The following is a 19,623-nucleotide window of genomic DNA, read 5'->3' on the forward strand; positions in this document are numbered from 1 at the left end:
TGGCTATCCAGCTGTCCTGACAAGAAAACCCATCATTTTCCCTTCTGACTTGAAATGTTTCCTTTATTATATAACTATGTATTTGGCTCTATTCCTGACCTTTATAACCTAATCCATCGATCCATCTATTTATGCCTCAGTATTATTGCAGTTTTCATTATTACAGCTTTGTAATTTAGAGTTTCTGGTAGGTTAGGTTGCCCCTTCATGACTTTTGTTTTCCTATTTGCTCAGTTGATTTTTATCTAGTCTTTAGAATCAGATTGTGATGCTAAATCTGGCACCTCCCTGCCCCTGACAATTTGGTATTTTTAGAGATCATATTAAATTGATAGATTAACTTAGGGAGAAATGGAATTTTTATGATATTGCATTTTCCTATCCAAGAACTGATATGCCTTTCCTTTTCTTCAAGTCTTTCGTGTGTTTTCCCTCAGTATCATTTTAAAAATTGTTCTTCATATAAATTTATAAATTTTTGTTATATTTGCCACTATTCTTTTTTTATTAAAGGATAGTTGACATACAATATTATATTAGTTTCAGGTGTACAACATAATGATTCAACATTTATATACCTTATGAAGCAATCACAAGATATCTAGTAACCATCTGTTACTGTACAAAGTTAATAGAATATTATTAACTATATTTCCTAAGTTGTACATTACATACTTGTGATTTGTTTATTTTATAACTGGAAGTTTATACCTCTTAATTTCCTTCACCTTTTTTCACCCAGTCCCCGCACCCTCTCTAACAACCATTAGTTTGTTTTCTGTATCTGAGTCTGTTTCTGTTTTGTTTGTTCATTTTTTTTTTTTTTTTTTTTAGATTTCACATATAAATGAAATCATGGTATTTGTCTTTGTCTGAGTTATTTCACTTAGCATAATACCCTCTAGGTCCACTCATGTGGTTGCAGTTGGCAAAATTTCATTCTTTTTGTGGCTGAGTTATATTCCAGTGCCAGCGTGCGTGTGTGTGTGTGTATCCATTCATCTCTCAGTGGGCACCCAGGTTGCTTTCATATCTTGGCTATTGTAAATAATGCTGCAGTGAATATAGGGGTGCACATATCTTTTTAAATTACTGTTTTGTTTTCTTTGGGTAAATACCCAGAAGTGAAATCATTAGGTAATATAGTAGTTCTATTTTTTAATTTTTTGAGGACTCTCCATACTACTTTCCATAGTATACTCCCACCAATAGTGTTCAAAGTTTCCCATTTTTTCATATCTTTGCCAACACTTATTTGTTGACTTTTTGATAATAGCCATTCTGAAAAGTGTGAAGTCATAGCTCATTGTGGTTTTAATTTGCTTGTCCTTGATGATTAATGATATTGAGCATCTTTTCATGTGTCTATTGGCCATCTGAATGTCTTCTTTGGTGAAATGTCTGTTCAGAACCTCTGCCCATTTTTTTTTCCATTTTCATGCTCTGAATTCAATACTAATGCTAAAATTAACAGAGAGCCAACTTTTATAGTGCTTTTCATATGGGTCAGGCATAACACTAAATGTTTCAAATAAGTGATCCCATTTCCTCTACACAAAATACCTGTGAAGTAGATACTTTTATTATCCTCAGTTCATGGAACAGGGAGGGGATGAGTTTAGATAACCTTCCTAAAGTTACATAGCCAGAATCTAAGCTGTATCATTCCAAAGCCTGAGGACTTGACCACTATTTTACACTATAAACTACAGTGTTGTACTTCACGTAATGTAAAAATTACCAGAGCTGTAATACTGGAGTGGGCAGTTAGGAGGCAGTGAACATCTTACTCCTTACTCAGTCAGGAAGTTAATGATTAGGTAGACATGTTGAAGAGAAACCACCAACTTGGCCAGGCTGTAAAGTCTTTAAATTCCCTTAGTATTCAGAAAATCAAATTCTTTTGCCCCTGCAACTCAAGTTCATTACCAGGCCAGCAGTTTGGGCATCACTTTGGGGCTTGTTAGAAATGCGGACTCTAGCCCCACTCTAGGCCTGCAGAATCAGAATCTGTATTTTGAAAGATCTCCTGGTGATTAACACATTAAAGTTTTAGAAGCACTGGCCCTCTAAGTTTCATAAGGAAACCGAGACCACTCACCAGAAGGACAGACACAAATAGGCTGGTTTGTTTTGGGCTTTCACATTGGGTGTTGCACACAAGGCAGGCGCCGGAAGGGCACAGAGGAAGCTTACCCTATCTAGGAGGAGAATGCAGCCAGTGCCCTCTGTCCATTTTTTAATTGGATTTTTTAAAATATTTTCTTGTATGACTTCTTTATATATTTGGGATATTAATTCCTTATCAGGTATGTTATTTGCAAATATCTTCTCTCTTCAGTAAGTTGTCTTTTTGTTTTGTTGATGGTTTCCTTTGCTGTGCAAAAGCTTTTTAGTTTAATGTAATCCCTTGATTTTGTTTAGTTTTGTTTTTGTTGCCCTTGCCCAAGTAGCTATATCCCCTGCAAAATATTGCTAAGACCAATGTCATAGAGTTTGCTGCCCATGTTTTCTTGTAGGAGTTTTATGGTTTCAAGTCTTAAACTTAAGTCTTTATTCCGTTTTGAGTTTATTTTTGTATATGTTGTAAGAAAGTTGTCCAGTTTTATTTTTTGCATGCATATGTCCAGTTTCTTCAACACCATTTATTGAAGAGACTGTCTTTTTCTCGTGTATTCCTGTGCCTTCTTTATTGTAGATTAATTGACCATATAGGTGTGGATTTTTTTCTAGGCCCTCTATTCTGTTCCATTGATTTATGTCTTTTTTTTTGGTGCCAGTACCATACTGTTTTGATTACTACAGCTTTGTAGTATAGTGTGAAATCAAGGAGTGTGATACCTCCAACTCTGTTCTTCTTTCTCAAGATTGCTTTGGCTATCAAGGCCTTTTTGTGGTACCACTATTTAAATAAGGTTATTCTTTTGTATTATTTTTTTTTATCTGGTTGTTACTAATATGCAAAGCCTTTTGATTTCTTATGTTAGTTTCACTCCTAGCCATCTTACTGAATTTTCTTATTATGTCAGAGTTTTTCAGGTGATTTTCTTGAATTTTTTAGATAAACAGTCAAATCATCTGCATATGGCAACAATTTTACCTCCTACCTCCCAATTTTTTTTAACCACATGTCTGTCTCTCTGACTTAATGGGAATGTTTTTAGTATTTTTTCCATTGAATGTTAGGCTCCTAATGGTTCTTTACTTCATAAAGATATGTTTCAGTTTCCATTTAAAATGATTCTTGCTCCATTGTCCATGGTTAGTTGCGGCAAACTTTTCAATCATTCCTTGCAAAAACTAAAGAATGAAAGGACTCAAGTTAGAAAGGCCTTCATTATATTAGGCAGACATCAGCATTTTAGTGGCTTCAGTTGTTTGCCCTCTGAAAAAACCAGAAGAGGAGACCATTCTCATTCACAATGCAGCCCTTCAGACTTCTGAGGAAACAGTAAGTCTCCATTAAATCATTCCTTTCTGCTTCACAGCATTGGAGTTTAACAAATGTCCTTTGTCCTATCAGTGGAGAGATAAGTAGGTTGAGAGTCCTTTGAAGGCCTACTAGGCACAAACTCTATGACTGTACTCTATGATATGCTTATGCTCCACCAGCCATCAGCTAATTGGCTGATGTGTCAGGGTTTCTAGATGCTTCCTTGCCCTCACATTCCTGTAAACTACACATATAAAGTCATCTCTTTCCACTGCACTATGGCATTTGTAGGAAGAATCCCATACTTATTACCCAAAATGAGACTTTTTGATTCATTTTTCTTATTGTCTTTTGAATTTTATTATTAGTTCTAGACTTCTAACATTGATTGGTCATATTATTGATAAAACTAAAAATCCCTTCTTACCTCAGCACCAACAACTTGGTTTCATTTGATTTCATTCGCTGTCTAATCACTTACCTCACTTTGGATATTCTGTGAATTTGAATTCTACTGAAAGCTCCAAAGCTCATTATAAGTCATGTGGATTCAGTTGCAATTATGATGAGTTTTTGTTTTTGAAATAAAAAATTACAGTCTATAGAAGAATGCCACTCTTTAGATTTCAAATTCCAAATTTTTTTGAAGTTTTCATTTGTCTAAAAAGCAGGGATGGCTGACGTGAAGACTTTTGTGGCATTTAAGTGAGGTCAGGCAGAATAGATATGGAAATGAACTATTTGAATCTGATGTTTTTTTCTTTGTTCTTGGTTCTTGTGCATAAAATGGCAATTTGTAAACAATAAAACTCCACTACATTTCATACTACTTTTGTTTTCATGCCTGGTGCTTTTATTTCACAGATTCGGTGAGGGCATTGTACATATTTTTCAAGTCTGCACGACCTGTTCACGCATTGAAAGCAGGGATCTGATCTCATGTTTTGGCTTTGGTACCTTGTAAAACTTTATTCTTTAAATGAGTGATAAAACATAGCATGCGGTTGAGTATATATATGGAATTTTCTCCTTGACAGACTTCATAAAACTTAAGGGCAAACGCTTGCCCCGAAAAAACGGCATCTTTGGCATTTAATAACTGCATTGTTACAAAATAAAGTCGGTATGTTCTATCCAGTTTCTAGAGATGAAATTTCCTCACTTATCCCTGCCACTTCCCCCTCCAGCAGAGATAGTATCTGAACACATGATAAGTGATCAATAAGTATTTATTTAATGAGTGAATGAAGTCTGAAATTCAGTTCAGACTGGAGTGTGCTTATTGAGACAGTAATTTTATCATAATTATATTATATTATATCATAATAATTAAAATGTATTATAATTAATGTAAATTTAAAACATTTCTTTAGTTATCAATTCAAAATAAGCAATACATCTACCCCAGAATAATATTCTAGATATTAGTCAAGAATCACATTTTCAGTCATAGGACATATTTTTCATTAATTAACTGAAGTATCTATAGTTGTCAGTGAACATGTGGCTTAATTGTGTCTGTCCATTCTCAGCACATCTAAAGATAGTACTCTCTGAGGTCCTGGTCAGGTGGTAGATTCTGAAATAACAACCAGTAACCTTGGAGGGGTTTACGCTGACCTTTTCCAGACACAGACACTAAATAGCAGATACACAAATAGACCTAGGCTGCCCTCCTCCCCTCCCATTTCCTTCTGAGGAACACACTGGGAGTTTTTGTGCTTTGAGAAATTGGGGCCAGGGGTAGGGGGGGGGATTGTTATTTTGTACAAATTTTATGCTTTTAAAACCTTCTAAATTCATTTGTTTTCTGAGTCAATGATGCTTTTTCCATTACCTGGTTCTTCATTTTATTCTTTAAGGTAGGTAGTGAGAAGTGAGATAAATCAAAAGTACAAATAATCTGAAAAAAAAATCCATCTGCAGATGAACAGTGGCCATTCTTTGATTCTAATATTTTTGTGGTACATTCATTAGCAGCAAAACAGATATAAAACACTATCCATCCGAGAACAAACATGGAGGCTCTTGAACTACTGTTGTCAGTGCACATCTTCTGGGAGCAGGACCCCGGTTCTTTAGCGCTTGGGTTAGAAATTTGTACATTAGTAAGGAGCCTAACTTGTAACTCTCTCCAGAGCTTCTCCAAATGGAGGCCAAAAGGGAGACCATTTGTGTACTTTATTTGTATAGATGCTCTAGGCCATGACATCAAACAGATTAAAGAGAAAACAGAAAAAAGAGAAAAAGAGGTACAAAATATTCCAACTGGCTGGCAACTCCGGAGAGCTCCATCCTCAAATCCAGCAAGTCCATTAGTGTGTAAATGGTTGGGCTGTTACCATGTACTTGCCAAACCTGCCGCCAGTTAGATACCACTACCAGCAGTTTTCTTTTAATGTAAATGGGAGATTTAGGAAGAGTACTCTGGGGATTTTATTTGGCAATTAGAATTCTCTTCTTTTTTTGTCAGGATTAAACTTCCCTTAAAAGATATTGTCTTCTTTAGTGATTTTTGGTTTCTATAACTTTGGCATGATGACCACATACAAAGCCATCATTCACCTTAAGTTTTCCACTGTTCAGATCTGTTAATGAGACAATTAGCGTCCTTTGTGTTGTAGATTGTTTTAACATCATCTTCATCCAAAAGTGCCCTCTGTGCCAGAAATTGATAAATAAAATAATATATTCTTTATATATTATAAACCGATTGTCTGTTTTCTGAATTAAAGAAGAAAAGTTTGTCTTGTTTTATTTCAAAGAGCATTCTGGAAGCCATATATTGGGCAAAAGTTGACGAAGGTAGAAATGATTTGATAAATTAATCTTAGTGGACAATGAACATCTTGTAGAATCTTGTTGCTAACTCTGGTGGTCATAAAGGGAAAAAATGAGTTATTTTTTACTAATAAAAGATGTTCATTCACGCTAGGATTGAAATATGATGAGTCATTTAGCAGTGTCATGATATTTAAAATTATTCTTCCTTTGTATTTAGATCTTTCTCTGGAATTAAAGGACTTCAGCTGAAAGTTAACCTCCAGCCCAATGATAATTACTTTTTCTACGTGAGAGCCATCAATGCTTTTGGGACAAGCGAACAGAGTGAAGCTGCCCTCATTTCCACCAGAGGTACTTTCTCCTTTGTACTCACTGAAGTATCCTAAGCATTCCCATTCCTTCCCTTCCACTATCCAGAGAAGACATCCTCAAAGACAACTTCTTAAATGCTCCAAACTGCTGGCATGAAGACCCAAGAATGGGCAGAGGTCAAGATGTTTCTTTTAGAGGTTCTCACCCTTGGCTACCCATTAGCAGTCTGTCAGGGTACTTAAAAAATACTGGAGCTCCTGATCTAATTGATCTGAAGATGGGCTCTGATGTGTATTTTTAATCTCTCCAGACGATTTTTGTTTGCCTCACAATATATTATAATTTGTGGATATGTTTTGAGTCTGTGTGGGATGGGAGTATTCTTATTTTATTACATTGTGAACTTTATGAACAAGCTTCCAGTCTTATTTTTGTGTTTGTTTGTGTTTACCACATTGTTGTGCCAATTAACGTTTGTCGAGTGAATGAATAACTCAAGGAGGTGATAAAACTGTTCAATGACATTTTGGAGAAAATACCCAGATGATGCCACCAAAAAAATGTTTGGCTCTCCTCAATTATTGTGAAAAGAACTGAGGAATAGAAAGGCTATCATTTTATTATTTTATCCTAGACCCAAGGATGCCACAAAATTGAGGGTGGCACATTAAGTGATTTGCTAAACCAGCAAAGATTTTTGTATGTGCCTTGTTTATGATGTAGTTAGGGACAGCCTGATTTTTATAAAGAGAAGACATCAGGGCTGCCTGCCTAGAAATGTTTTCCCTGCAGTCCCAATATGGTGCTTCTACCTTCCACTGTTAGAACCACTCCTTTAGGTTATACTAGTGCATCTTCAAACTTTAATGTGCACATGAATCTTCTGAGATCTTGTTAAAATACAGATTCTGATTCAGTAGGTCTGGGGTGGGGCCCAGGGATCTGCATTTCTAACTAATTTTCAGGTGATGTAGATGCTGCTGGTGCAAGGAGCATACTTTGCATAGCATAGCGAGCTCTGGTACAGGAGGTGTACCAGTAAAGGCACTGGCATTCACTAATGCCTTATGAAATTTTTACTGTGGATCTGAAAACACCGAGTGGAGGATTTTGATGTCAGGGTCAAGGGAGACTAACATCTGAAATATGGGACTTGGCCTAGGGACAGTACTTGACATCGTGGCAATGTTATAATCCTATTTTCTTAACTGCAATAGGAACCAGATTTCTCTTGTTGAGAGAAACAGCTCATCCTGCTCTGCAAATTTCTTCAAATGGGACAGTGATCAGCTTTGCTGAGAGAAGACGGCTGACAGAGTAAGTAGAAGAAGAAAGTACAGGATGCCTCTGCAATAGAGTATTCTGAGGGTGTGTTATTTTAGTGTGGCCTCACAGTGCATATTTTTCATTTAATGACCATGCCTGGATATGTGATATTGAATATAAGTGTGTGCACGACCATACAGTTTGGTTATGGTTCATTACTAGGGGAAAATTGACAGAGATAGTTTATAACTTGGAGCAAGTGTCAGTATTTTCATTGGAAATATAAGCACAGATGGTTTATTTAAAACATAGGCAGTTTTAAGGTATTATCTCTGGTTTAATGAAAAATAATCCAGGTGAACTCTTGCTATTTTCAATAGCAAACCAGATTTTTGCATCCACTTGAAGACTAGAAGAGAATGACATTTTGTTGAGTTTCTGCCTTTGGCCACATGTAGGACTTTCAGACTTTCTTACCCATACCCTACCCTCCATAGCAACCACAGAAAGAAGCATCAAAGTCAAGAAGAGCCAAAAGCTGAGGGCACAGTGGGGAGACTGCTCTGCAATTTGTCTGCAATCTCTCATGATTATTTTGAGGGTCAAAATGGTCAACTGGAAGAAAATACGTGAAAGGCTTTAAAAACTGTAACTCCTGTGAAACACAGGCTGCTGTTGGCACTGATGGGCCCTGGTGTGGGCTGCCAGAAAGCTCACACAATAAAGCACTGAGCTGACCAACAATGACTTGCACTGTTTTCCTCTGAGGTTGCTATTCGCATGTGTCTGGCTCAGTTCAGGCGGTACCTGTTCTTGGAAACAGCCAAGCCTTCTCTGGCCCTAGCCGCCTTTGATCTTATCTATAAAAAGGTCTGAGCACGTATGAAGTCATTTTTTAGCTACTCGATCTTGAGGAATCCTTAAGCAGCAGCCCTATCTTCTGTATCTTTGAATCCCCAGAATCCAGCATGGGGCCTAGGACACTGCAGATGCTAAAGATATACAGATTGAATGAATTCGGGGCTGCGGGGGAGATTTAAGAAATAAATCGAATAGACTGGGCCTTTCTGACTGTTTTGGATTTCTCCAAAAATCAAAAAGAAAAGAAATAGGCTGGTTGGTATGAGTTCATACATAATAACTGCATAATAACTGATGATAACTGTAATGTATTTTATAGAATTTTATTTATTATTTTATAGAATTTTATTTATTATTAACCTAAAAATTAGCTCATAGATATTAAGCAGATGGCTTTGCTCCAAGGAGCAAGGTCCTGTCCGTAGCCACCTCTCTGAAATGAGGTTGTTGGGTAAAGACATGAGAAAATGAAACACATCCCCTTGCATTAATCATTTTCTCATCTTAAAGGGGAAAGGGAAAGGGTGCTGATTGAATATTAACGCTGCTTAAATTAAAAATGCTTTTTTGCTGTCTCAGCTATTTCAAAGCAAAACAGAGCAATTCATGAAAACAAGGTTACCCATCAGCAGCTGCAAGTGCTTTGGTTCATTTCTCTTGCCTATTATAAAAATAACTAAGGCGAAACAGAAAGAGACCTTTCAACAACCTCTCAGGCGCACCTACTGCAGTCCAAAGAGGCCAGCGTCCCAAAGACTGTTGACCACAGGCCTCTACAAAGCACACTCATCGCACATAGTTAATTCCACACTCCCCTCTGCTCTGGCCTCACCAACCATCTTGCCATTCAAGAGCAGCACCTCATTGGTCTCTGTGCTCAATTAAGTCATCAGACACTGGAAGTCATTGTTAAAAAAGGTTTTGGAGACTCTTTTTTGCAAATTTTGGAAGAAAACTTTGCAAGTTATGTTCTCTTGGAACTCCCCACCTGCTTTGCTGGTATTTTCTCACTCGCTTTGAAAGCAGCAATTATGCTATTTCTTTTTGTCCTACTCTTATTCTAGTTATTTCCTGGTTCCCAGCTCCTTCAAGAGATGCAGTATGCAGTACTTGTATGTTGTATATGTGGCAGTGGAAATATATCAAATGCATATTGAGGGTTTAGGGAATTCTGTAGTAATCAGGTCAAAGTTGGGGGCACAATGAACAATGAAGGTCTTTAGTCAAATTCCAGCAGTTTCCAAGGATAAAATCCTGCCTAAAATAAACCATGTGTAAGTTTGTGAATGTTGATGTTTATGAGCTAAAGTCTGGCAAATCCTCATCAACTTTTCCTACAGAATCCCATCAGTGCTGGGTGAGGAGCTGCCTGCCTGTGGCCAGCATTACTGGGAAACCACAGTCACAGACTGCCCAGCTTATCGACTTGGCATCTGCTCCAGCTCAGCTGTGCAGGCCGGTGCCCTGGGACAAGGGGAGACATCATGGTACATGCACTGCTCTGAGCCACAGAGGTAAGTTGGAGCCCTGCCTGTCCCCTCTTTATCAAAGTCTCTTGAGTTGATGTCTAGGTAGAAATCTCTGAGGGCCTAATAAATGGCATCCCCTTTCTCTGCCCGAGTACTGAGCCAACTAAGAAGGAAAACAAGAGAGTCAAGTAAGTGGAGACTAAACCATTTCTCTGATTACTGAGGAAACAGATTTATTTAGAGAATGTGGTTCATACCTGAGAACAGGAAGGTTTTTTTATATTGAATCCTATTAATAGACAGACTTATAGCTACCCAAAGCTTTGGCCAGGCCAGCTTCCCTGCCCTGCAAGGCAGAGTTGATCCCTGGAGAAATAGGGAAGAATGCGTATCTCCTTGGGAATCTCATAGCCAAGAGATGGGGAAGAAGATGGGACTTTCGGGCCATACATGGCCAGTTTTTTCTTCTAAACTCATCCCAGAGTGGGGAGAGACCACAAGTGTAATGTTAGAAGAGTTCCCTCCTCAGAGAAGGCGTCAACAGGAGTGAGGAAGAGGTGAGTCCCCAACTCCTCCCCCCACTGGTCTATATGACGGGTTGACAAACTATAGCCCACAGGCCAAATATGACCTACTGCTTTTTTTGTAAATAAAGTTTTATTAGAACACAGTCATGCTCAATTTGTTTAGATTTTGTCTATGGCTGCTTTTCTGCTACAATGGCAAAGTTGACTAGTTGTAACACAGACTGAATGGCCCCGAAAGCCTAAGATATTTACCATCTGGCCCATTACAGACAAAATTTGCTAACCTCTGTTCTATATTATCAGTATTGTTTAGTTGGTTGATGTGAAAAAGCCATTAACCTGTTAGTCTCAGAGAGTTAAGGACAACCATGTCATGATCTGAATATGTTCACAGGATGGTCTCATAAAAAAGCACTGGGCTAGGAGCCAGAAACCCGATTTCAGCCCTGGCTTCACCCTTCTATTGGCTACTTAACAGAAGTTGGTAACCTCTTTGAGCACACTTGAGATGTCTCATCTGTCTTGTCAAGGGGCAGTGATGCCAGGTCTGCTGCTTTTTAGGGTTGTGAGGATCACATGAAATCAGGTACGGGGAAGAGCTTTGAAATTGTAAAGTATCATACAATGTGAGACATTATTCAAATGTCATGCTTTAAAAAGGAAGCCTTCAGTGCTTGCAGATTCCCAGAGAAAGGCCCACAGATTGGGATTTTGCATATCTCGGGCTACACTCTTCTTGCTGCATCCTACTTGACAGTTTGATTCTCTGACATGGTTCATAAGGACACCATCTCCAAGAGCTATTTAAAGTCACATTTCATCAAGTCAGAGCAATTATGATTAATTGATATTCAGCACTGTGCAGTGTTTAAAGACCCAACCCCTGCCCAGAGTTGAAAATCACTCAAATCTGGAGTTTATAATTAGTAGATTTAGAGCTGAAACTGTATATTGATTTCATGAAGATTTCCTTGGACACTTGAACTCTTAAAAACACAAACCAAAGACTAGCCTCCAATGACAAATCTAGACTTTATAAAACAGAATTGTATGTTTTGTTCAACAGTTTCAACAACTTTGGTCTTTGGCTCTTTCAGGCCCAGGGTAGGTTCAATAAATTCTGGGAAGAAGAATGTGCCTACCTGTGTGGTCACAGTGAGGTCAGGTCTCAGGTACTTTCATTTCATGTTTCAAATACAGCACCCCTGGCCTTTAGGACACTGAGAGAACTGCTGTAACAGACCCTCCTGTGTTTTTCACTTTTTCTGGCTTCATGATTTTAAACCAAGCAGTATTAATCTTGATTCTACTTGCATAGAATCCAAGCTTTAAGATGTCACAATTGAAAGGAGAAATGAAGAGAGTCTGAGAAGAAAGAATCAACTGAATTTCTTCCCGTCCATTCCTAACCTTCCCATCCCAGTTCAAGGCTTCCACACCTCCTTTACCAGTTTCAACCACAGCCAACATGCTTGTACCTCCTATTCTCCACTCACTCCAAGCTATCCTATGTGTCAAAACTGGCAACTATTTCTAAAACATCGTTTATACCATGTCCCATCCTTTTCTGCTCAAAAATCTACAAACATCTGCAGTGGTATCAGAACTCAGGTGGGATCACAGCAAAGATGAGAAGTCAGAAAGGATGTGAACAGGCTGAGCAATGAGGGGCCTTGAGGGGAGTAGCCACCAGGGTCAAAAAAGGGTTCAGGCTCAGTCTGGGTTAGCAGTGAGATTCACAGGGTGGTGGTGGGGGCGGCAACTTGGGATGAGGGTCTTAGCGCAGGGTTACACAAGTGTCTAGAGTCAGGCTTCTGGATGATCCCTGTTTGAATGGGGACCAGCAATCCCGAGGAGGAACAGGCGGAAGCTGGGCAGGGCTTCAGCCCCCAGGCTTGGTTTCATGTCGGAGTTCAGGTCGGAGAAGAAACTGATGTGCTCACGAGGAAACAGAGGCAGATTCAGGGCAGGAAAGATTCCAGGCCCTGCAGAGCTGGTGGAGACAAGGCTTCAAGAATGTCTGTCCATCCTTGGCCTCCATGGTGGGGAGGGACTGACTGGGGCTGGGCCTCCAGGCACCAGGGGCCTGCCACGCAGGGGTGAGGATATGGCTCATTTGGGCATTCAGAATCCTCTAGACCAGTACTGTGCAAAAGAACATTTTGCAAAACTTTTTTAAAAATGATACCACATGTGACTATCGAACACTTGAAATATTAGTAGGACTGAAGAACTGGATTTTGAATTTTATTTAATTTTTATTTATTTTAAGTGCCCACACGTGGCTAGTGATTGCTGTATTGAACAAGGCAGGTCTAGTTCTTGGCCCCTGACTTACCTATCCATGTAATATCCTCAGAGCCATTTACATGTCCCTTTCAAACCTCTCAGGCAGATGGTGATGTTCTCCATGACGTACAGGCTTGTTCTGCCACCTCATCATTGCTGCTTCTGCCCCCGCAGCTTGGATCTCTGTCTCCCTCTTTTCCACCTATCCAGCCTGACCATCTTTTTAGTCTGAGTTTGAGCCCATCTGCTCCCCAAGCATTCTGTAGGAGCCCCAGCTACTCCCCATCACTGCCACCTGCAACCTTTGCCTGCTCTACAGATTCTAGAACTTCATAATGTTATGTCACATCTCTCATTAGCAAGGCATTGGAAAGGTCCTTTATCACCACATTAAGTCTTATCCCATTCTCGTGGACCTCTGCCCTTTCATGTGAGCTTCATGCTGCCATGAAGTTGCCAAATTGCCATTTCCCAAATATACATGCACTAAAGTTTCTGGGCCTTTAAGAGACATCACAGGTCTTAAAGGTCCTTGGTCTTCTCTGCTGTGTTAGAGTCACTTATCCAGGTTCTAGAACCTCCAGTCTGCCCTAGTGTCTCTCCCACCCCTCAGACCTACTATAACCCAAGAATTTTCCCTCATCTGTCTTCTCTTCCATCCTTCATATCTTTCCTTCCCCCGCTTTCACGACCCCACCTTCCATTTCTCACACTTACAGAAAACTCATAACATGTTATCATTTTTTTTTGTTACAAAGCTATTTAGCTTCTTCTGTTGAGCAATTTCTCCATCCTAGACTGGCCTTGACCCTTTCTTCTCACAACTAAAAATAGGTCCATTAAATGCATTTAGTCAATACTTTACCAATCTGTGCCCTGAGCTGGAGTCTCAGCTCTAGCCCCTGTTTAAGTCATCGACAATTTTTACTTTCCTGCTCAATAGAGTACGTGTTCCTGGGGGACAAGAATAGTATATATATATATATATATATATATATATATATATATATATATATATATATATATATATATATACATACACTCTGGTATATATATATATACCCCCAAAGGGCCTAGTAAAGTGCTGGACACACAGATATGTCTTATGAATATTTGTTAAATTGAATTTATTTGAATTGAAAAGATAAGTCAAAGGCAATCCCTTTAGCCACAAGGCTGCAAAAGCATTTAGAAGATGAAAAGGAAAGTTGGTTTGGGATACGAGGAGCTTATACAAAGGCTGAAGTTGGGCAAAAATAGTAAAATATTTCTTAAACTTTATAAAAGTCTTTATATAAGTTATTATAAATCTTTAAACTGTAAAATTAATACATTTTAAGGAAGGCAAGCCTGCAGTACTTTTAAAAATACATGGCAGCCTCAAAGGAGTTTTATTCAAAAGAGTGACACACCATAAATGCGGTACTTAAAACATGTGGGCAGCTGGGAAAGAATTAGAATGTTGAGAAAAATCACAATGGGACTGATTCCTAATGTAGAAGGAGCAAAATTATTAAAACTGCTCATCTTTCGGGATGAGCTACACATTTTAGCCTCTGGGAAGGGTCTGGTTAAAGTATGAAGGACAACATTATTGCAACTCTTAGTGACTTGAAGTTAATAACTGAAAAATTGGTTATTATCTCCAAGTGGTTTTCTTTATAGTGGTCCTTCAAGATTTCCAAAGTTTTTAATTTCCTATTCCGTTCCATTTCAGATACACGTTTTTCTACAGCGGCATTGTGAGCGATGTCCATGTGACCGAGCATCCCGCCAGAGTGGGCATTCTGCTAGACTACAGCCACCAGAGGCTTCTATTTATAAATGCCGAAAGTGGGCAGTTGCTCTTCATCATCAGGCACAGGTTTAATGAGGGTGTGCACCCTGCCTTTGCACTGGAGAAACCTGGAAAGTGTACTTTGCACCTGGGGATAGAGCCCCCGGAGTCTGCACGGCACAAGTGATTATCGGCTTTCAGAATTTGAAAGAGCAATAATTCAAATTGTGGGGTCCGTTGTTCTTTCCTTTGGGTGCCGTACGTTATTCAAAATGCCTCCTACACATTCACATTAATGGTAGCTACAGGCACAGTGATCAGCACATGAGCACAACCACCAAGAAAACCTTGTCTTTCTAGAGCAGCATGCGAGTAAAGTGGATGGAAACAACCACCTTCACCTTTGGTTTATATATGTTTGAGTTCTTCTCTAAATTAAAAGGATTTGTATCTGACTTGGGAACCCAAATAGAGAAATGGACTTCCACCTGTTTTATTAGTGAAAGAAATCCTTGGATGGACAGGTCTGAGTGAAGAGGGAAGATTGTGCTAGTAATATATCTCCTCTGACAAGAAATGCAGACTTTTTCCACAAGAAAAATGTTGCCTTGCTTCACTAAAGGATAATGAATCCTAATCATTAAAAAAAATGTTTTAACCATTCTAAGTTATCAACGAACTCTTTTGTAATAATGCATACTGTAGAACATGCATTTCTTTCCCCTGAAATTTTAAATGTAGAAAAGTGCTAGATATTAGAAATTTCCATTTTGTTAAATAAATGGTTAGAGTTTATAAAACTAAACATGTTATATGAACTTATTATCTATAACTTATCAGTCTGGCATATCTGAATCAGGACAAATTGCAGAGTAAATAACCAGCATACTTCAGTGGGTTGTGATACTACTAATTTTCATGTGAGAATTTTATATATATGTTTTAAAATCCAAACACTTTTGGCCCATGGTTACAGTCGACTGCCCAATCTCCCTTTACTAAAATAAAGTGGTTGGTCATTTTTTGATACTGTATTGAAATCTCTCAAAATCTTCCTAAAATATGTGTGCAAAATTGATAAATCTAGAATGCATGTTGAGATGATTGCTCTTATTTTCTATAAGATGAATACTTGGGTCGTGTTTATAGATTTTAACATTATGAATTCAGTTATTTGTTTTCTTGAATAGAGAAATAATATCCTACTTTTGGGATATGTTCTAAAATCTATTGGTCAATAGCTAGAAAATCCAAGCTGGAGTGTAACTGCGTTAGTGGAGCTCCTTTAAAGCCATGATACCCTGCTTTGAAATTAGGACAACTGCTGGCAAGACAGATACTTAGTGAAATAGGAGAAATAACTTGCTGCGTTGTCAGAAATGTTATCTTCACTTTTTTCAAGACTTAAAAATGTTATCAGGTTCTAACTGGTCAGCAACCAAAGGTCATTATTACTTTTTTTTTTTTTGGCGGGAATATGGTACGATTAAAAACAATATCATCAGCAGCAACCACATGAATTTTGGAATTTGTCTCAGTTTGGATTCCTCCAAAAGTAGACCTGGGTTGCGACGGGGAGATTTAGTGCTGGCTATTTACATAGAAGGTGATCCCGGGAAGCACACGTGAGGAAGTGGGGGAAGTGAGACAGGAAGGGAAAAGAGCCAGGAAAGGACATGTCCCATGAGTGGTTATCATCACTGTGAGCCCCTGGGCTCACTGTGCTGGGGGCATCTTTGGAAACTGGAGGCTGGCTTAAAGGCAGCCTATTGGTTGAGCATTGTCCCGGGGGGCATTAAACTCCCATCTCCCACCTTTCCAAGTTATGTCCCTTGCAAGCTCCCATGGTCCTAAGAAAGCCCTCTAAGGAAATGAGAAATGCAGGTGCCTAACGCAGGAGTTGTCAGCATACTGACAACTGTCTAATGCAGTTGCTGGTGTACTCAAGTAAGGTGGGGAAAAATGGGTCAGGGCACCAGCAGCATCTGCCATCAGGTTGGAAGCAGCTCTCTGATATTAAGGAGAAAGCCACGATAATGAGAAGAATTAGGTTGGAATTGTGATTCAGCCCTTGCTAAATCATGGCTTTGGACAACTCAGATTGTTTAGTCACGGCTTTTTCTCAGGATACTTGTAAAAATCAGATTAAATAAGCACATGAAATGGCACAGCATTTTGTAGTTTATAAAACATCCTGGCAAGGGACTCCAGAGATCCTTTAAGGCCAACCGCTACCACATTCCTGATGATTAGCCCTCCTGCCTCTGACTCCATGGCAAGTGGATGGTGGAAGGTAGGACTCTGGTGTCAAGAGATCCATGTTTTAGCTGCCTGTGTCTGTTGACTGAGAGGAGATTTCCTGTCTGGTTCCTAGGGGATTACTCCATTACAGATAAGTAAAGTTAATGCTATTTCCCCTTATGCTCAAGCAATTCTCTCCTCCTTGGCTCTCCTTCCCTGAGGCCATGTTTTTCCTTCTTGTCTTTTCACACAACACAGACCCTCAGAGAGAGGAAAGGAAGTCAACAAATTTTGGTCGACATTGCTCCTCTGGAAATCTGTCAGTAGTGTTTATTAGTTTAATGATATGTATAGCACATGCATTGTTTCTTTTAATTTTTATGAGGACTTTGTACAGTAAAAATTGTTGGCATTTTATAGATGAGGAAACAAGTCTCAGAGCAGTTAAATAACTTATTCACAATCACAGCCAACTAGTTGCAGAGCATGGATTTAGATACAGCTCAGCTCCAGAGCTAGGAGAAGAAAATGATTATATTTAGTTTCATTTTGTATTACAGATCATTTTCCACATAAACATGGTATGTGAAAATTACATGTGTGTGTATGTATGCATATACACTCACACACACGTATTTGTGTGTACATTCATACATACACATTCCCCTCCTGAACTGACTTCCTTCCCAAGTCTCTGTGTTATTGTTGATGTTGTCATGAAATTACCTTTGATATTTTCTTCAATACCAATGACCTTAATTAGGTTTCAAAAGAGTCTACAACATTCTATTTCTGGAGAAAATATTTTCATACACGAAACTACAAGGCCGCTTCTAAGAGGTATAAGGGCAAGATAAAGGAGTTTGTGATCCTTCTCTGTTAGCATACACACGCGGCAACTCTGGATGGATATATTCTTTTTCAAAGGTAGAAATACATTTCTATTGGAGCAAACCAAAACATCCCTGTGGTTGTTCCAGAGGTGCTCCTATGACATCCAACAGAACTGAAGTATCATAGTTCATCACATCCACTTATAAAACTGTGTGCTTTAAGCACCGAATACTAACACCCTCCCTTCAGCAGCATCCTTCAGGCCTCAGAAAGGCTTGTATCTGAAGTCCTTTCTCATCCCTACTGTACTAATTATCTATTAATCATTTCAAGCTCAATTGCTGAAAGAACGGGACTCAAACAGTTTATACTCATGGAAGAGCTTCATCACAGGCAAAGGATACAGTACAGCCATACAGAAGAAGGATATACATTGAAAGGGATCCTGATATTGCAAATAAAGGCTTCTTCATCCTTCCACCTTTGGGTTGCATGGTATGCACGTCGTTTCCAGGCCTCAAACCACCACCACTGTGCATGTGAAGCTCCTTGGTACCAGGAAGCCCAAGTTTTGTTTCTGGTAGTGGGAGTGCTGGGGCTCTTGTAGTGTGCTGGTCACACAAACTTTCTAGCTATGCAAGTAGCCCTAACCTGTGAAACTCAGCTCTTCTGTGGGAGGCATCCCACAGGCTCCACCAAAACCAATGCAAATCATAAATTCGATGATTATTAGGAAATAATACTCACAGACTGATAATCCTGCTTCAAAACAACTGATGGATCCATGGTTACAGAATGTCACTTATTTTTAATTAGTAGATTCCATGACACTGGGCAAGGGTCAGTAGCTCTGTGGATATGCATGTGGTCAATTAAGACTTGCAGCAATGAATCCATGCTAGGCACTTACTGTCTTGCATTCTTGAACTCAGCTGCTAGGGATGTTAAGAATAATAATAGAAAGAACTGAGTGCCTCTACTGCCAATAGCCATCCCCCATGTCTCTGATTTGGTAACTGCTAAGGAATGATCCCAAGTACATCCCTCAGCTGAACAAAGTTGGACCTGATTTCCATCCTCCTTCATAGTGTTCAGGTGGGATCACTTTTCTGGACTGGTTTCAGAGTTGGAGATAGATACCTCTCATTTTCCTTTACTACCCTCAAAGTGTATGTGGCTGTGCCCCTCTTTTTAAACTTGTTTTAGTCTTAAATGAACTCACTTCCTATGCTGAGTTTTGTTGTTGTTTTTCCAATTGGATCAGTAGTTTCAGATTCCTAAATAGCACATTAGCTGTAAGAGTAGCTTGAGAATAGTTAGAGTATTAAGCATGTTTGACTTGGAACAAAGACAACTTAGGGAAGGATATAAGAGGCCTTCAAAGATTTGAAGAGCTGTTATGTGGAAGGAATTAGGGTAATTTTGATTTTTCCACTAGGACCAGTGAGTAGAAGTCCTAAGGTTGAGGAATTTGGCTCAAGAGAATTTGGCTCAACTGGCTCAGGGACATGCGGCTTAGCAGGTAATGATCATTCAAAGTCAGGCTGAATGATCAACTGTCTAGAATATTAAAAGGTAGATTCTTCTTGCTTTGGGTTCTAGATCCATGGTTTTTAAACTGTGCTATTGGGGTACTGGGATTCTACAGAGGTGATTGAAGGTCACTGTGGGGTCGATGTGGGAAATTTCTTCATGGAACCTGAAACAAAATAAAACTGAATATGAAACGTCCAACTTTGCTAGAAGTCCTTTCTGATCTCTTCTTCAGTTTGGTCTTCCTGCCACATTGAACAGACTAACCTCTCCGTTCTACTTTATTTTTTAAGTTTC

General features: G+C 39.0%; 1 protein-coding gene across 1 annotated transcript in view; it reads left to right on the plus strand.

Annotated features, from left to right (window-relative positions):
- CMYA5 (cardiomyopathy associated 5) overlaps positions 1–15,510 on the plus strand; it is an 89,497-nt gene extending 73,987 nt beyond the window's left edge. Inside the window, 4 exon segments of the mRNA XM_039874913.1 lie at positions 6,435–6,568; positions 7,747–7,846; positions 9,997–10,170; positions 14,659–15,510. Coding sequence (XP_039730847.1) covers positions 6,435–6,568; positions 7,747–7,846; positions 9,997–10,170; positions 14,659–14,905 — 655 coding nt within the window. The 3' untranslated portion in view covers positions 14,906–15,510.
- Positions 15,511–19,623: the final 4,113 nt, after the last annotated feature.

The sequence above is a fragment of the Pteropus medius genome, unplaced genomic scaffold (genome assembly GCF_902729225.1).
Source record: "Pteropus medius unplaced genomic scaffold, Ma_sr-lr_union100, whole genome shotgun sequence".
NCBI classification, from domain to species: domain Eukaryota; kingdom Metazoa; phylum Chordata; class Mammalia; order Chiroptera; family Pteropodidae; genus Pteropus; species Pteropus medius.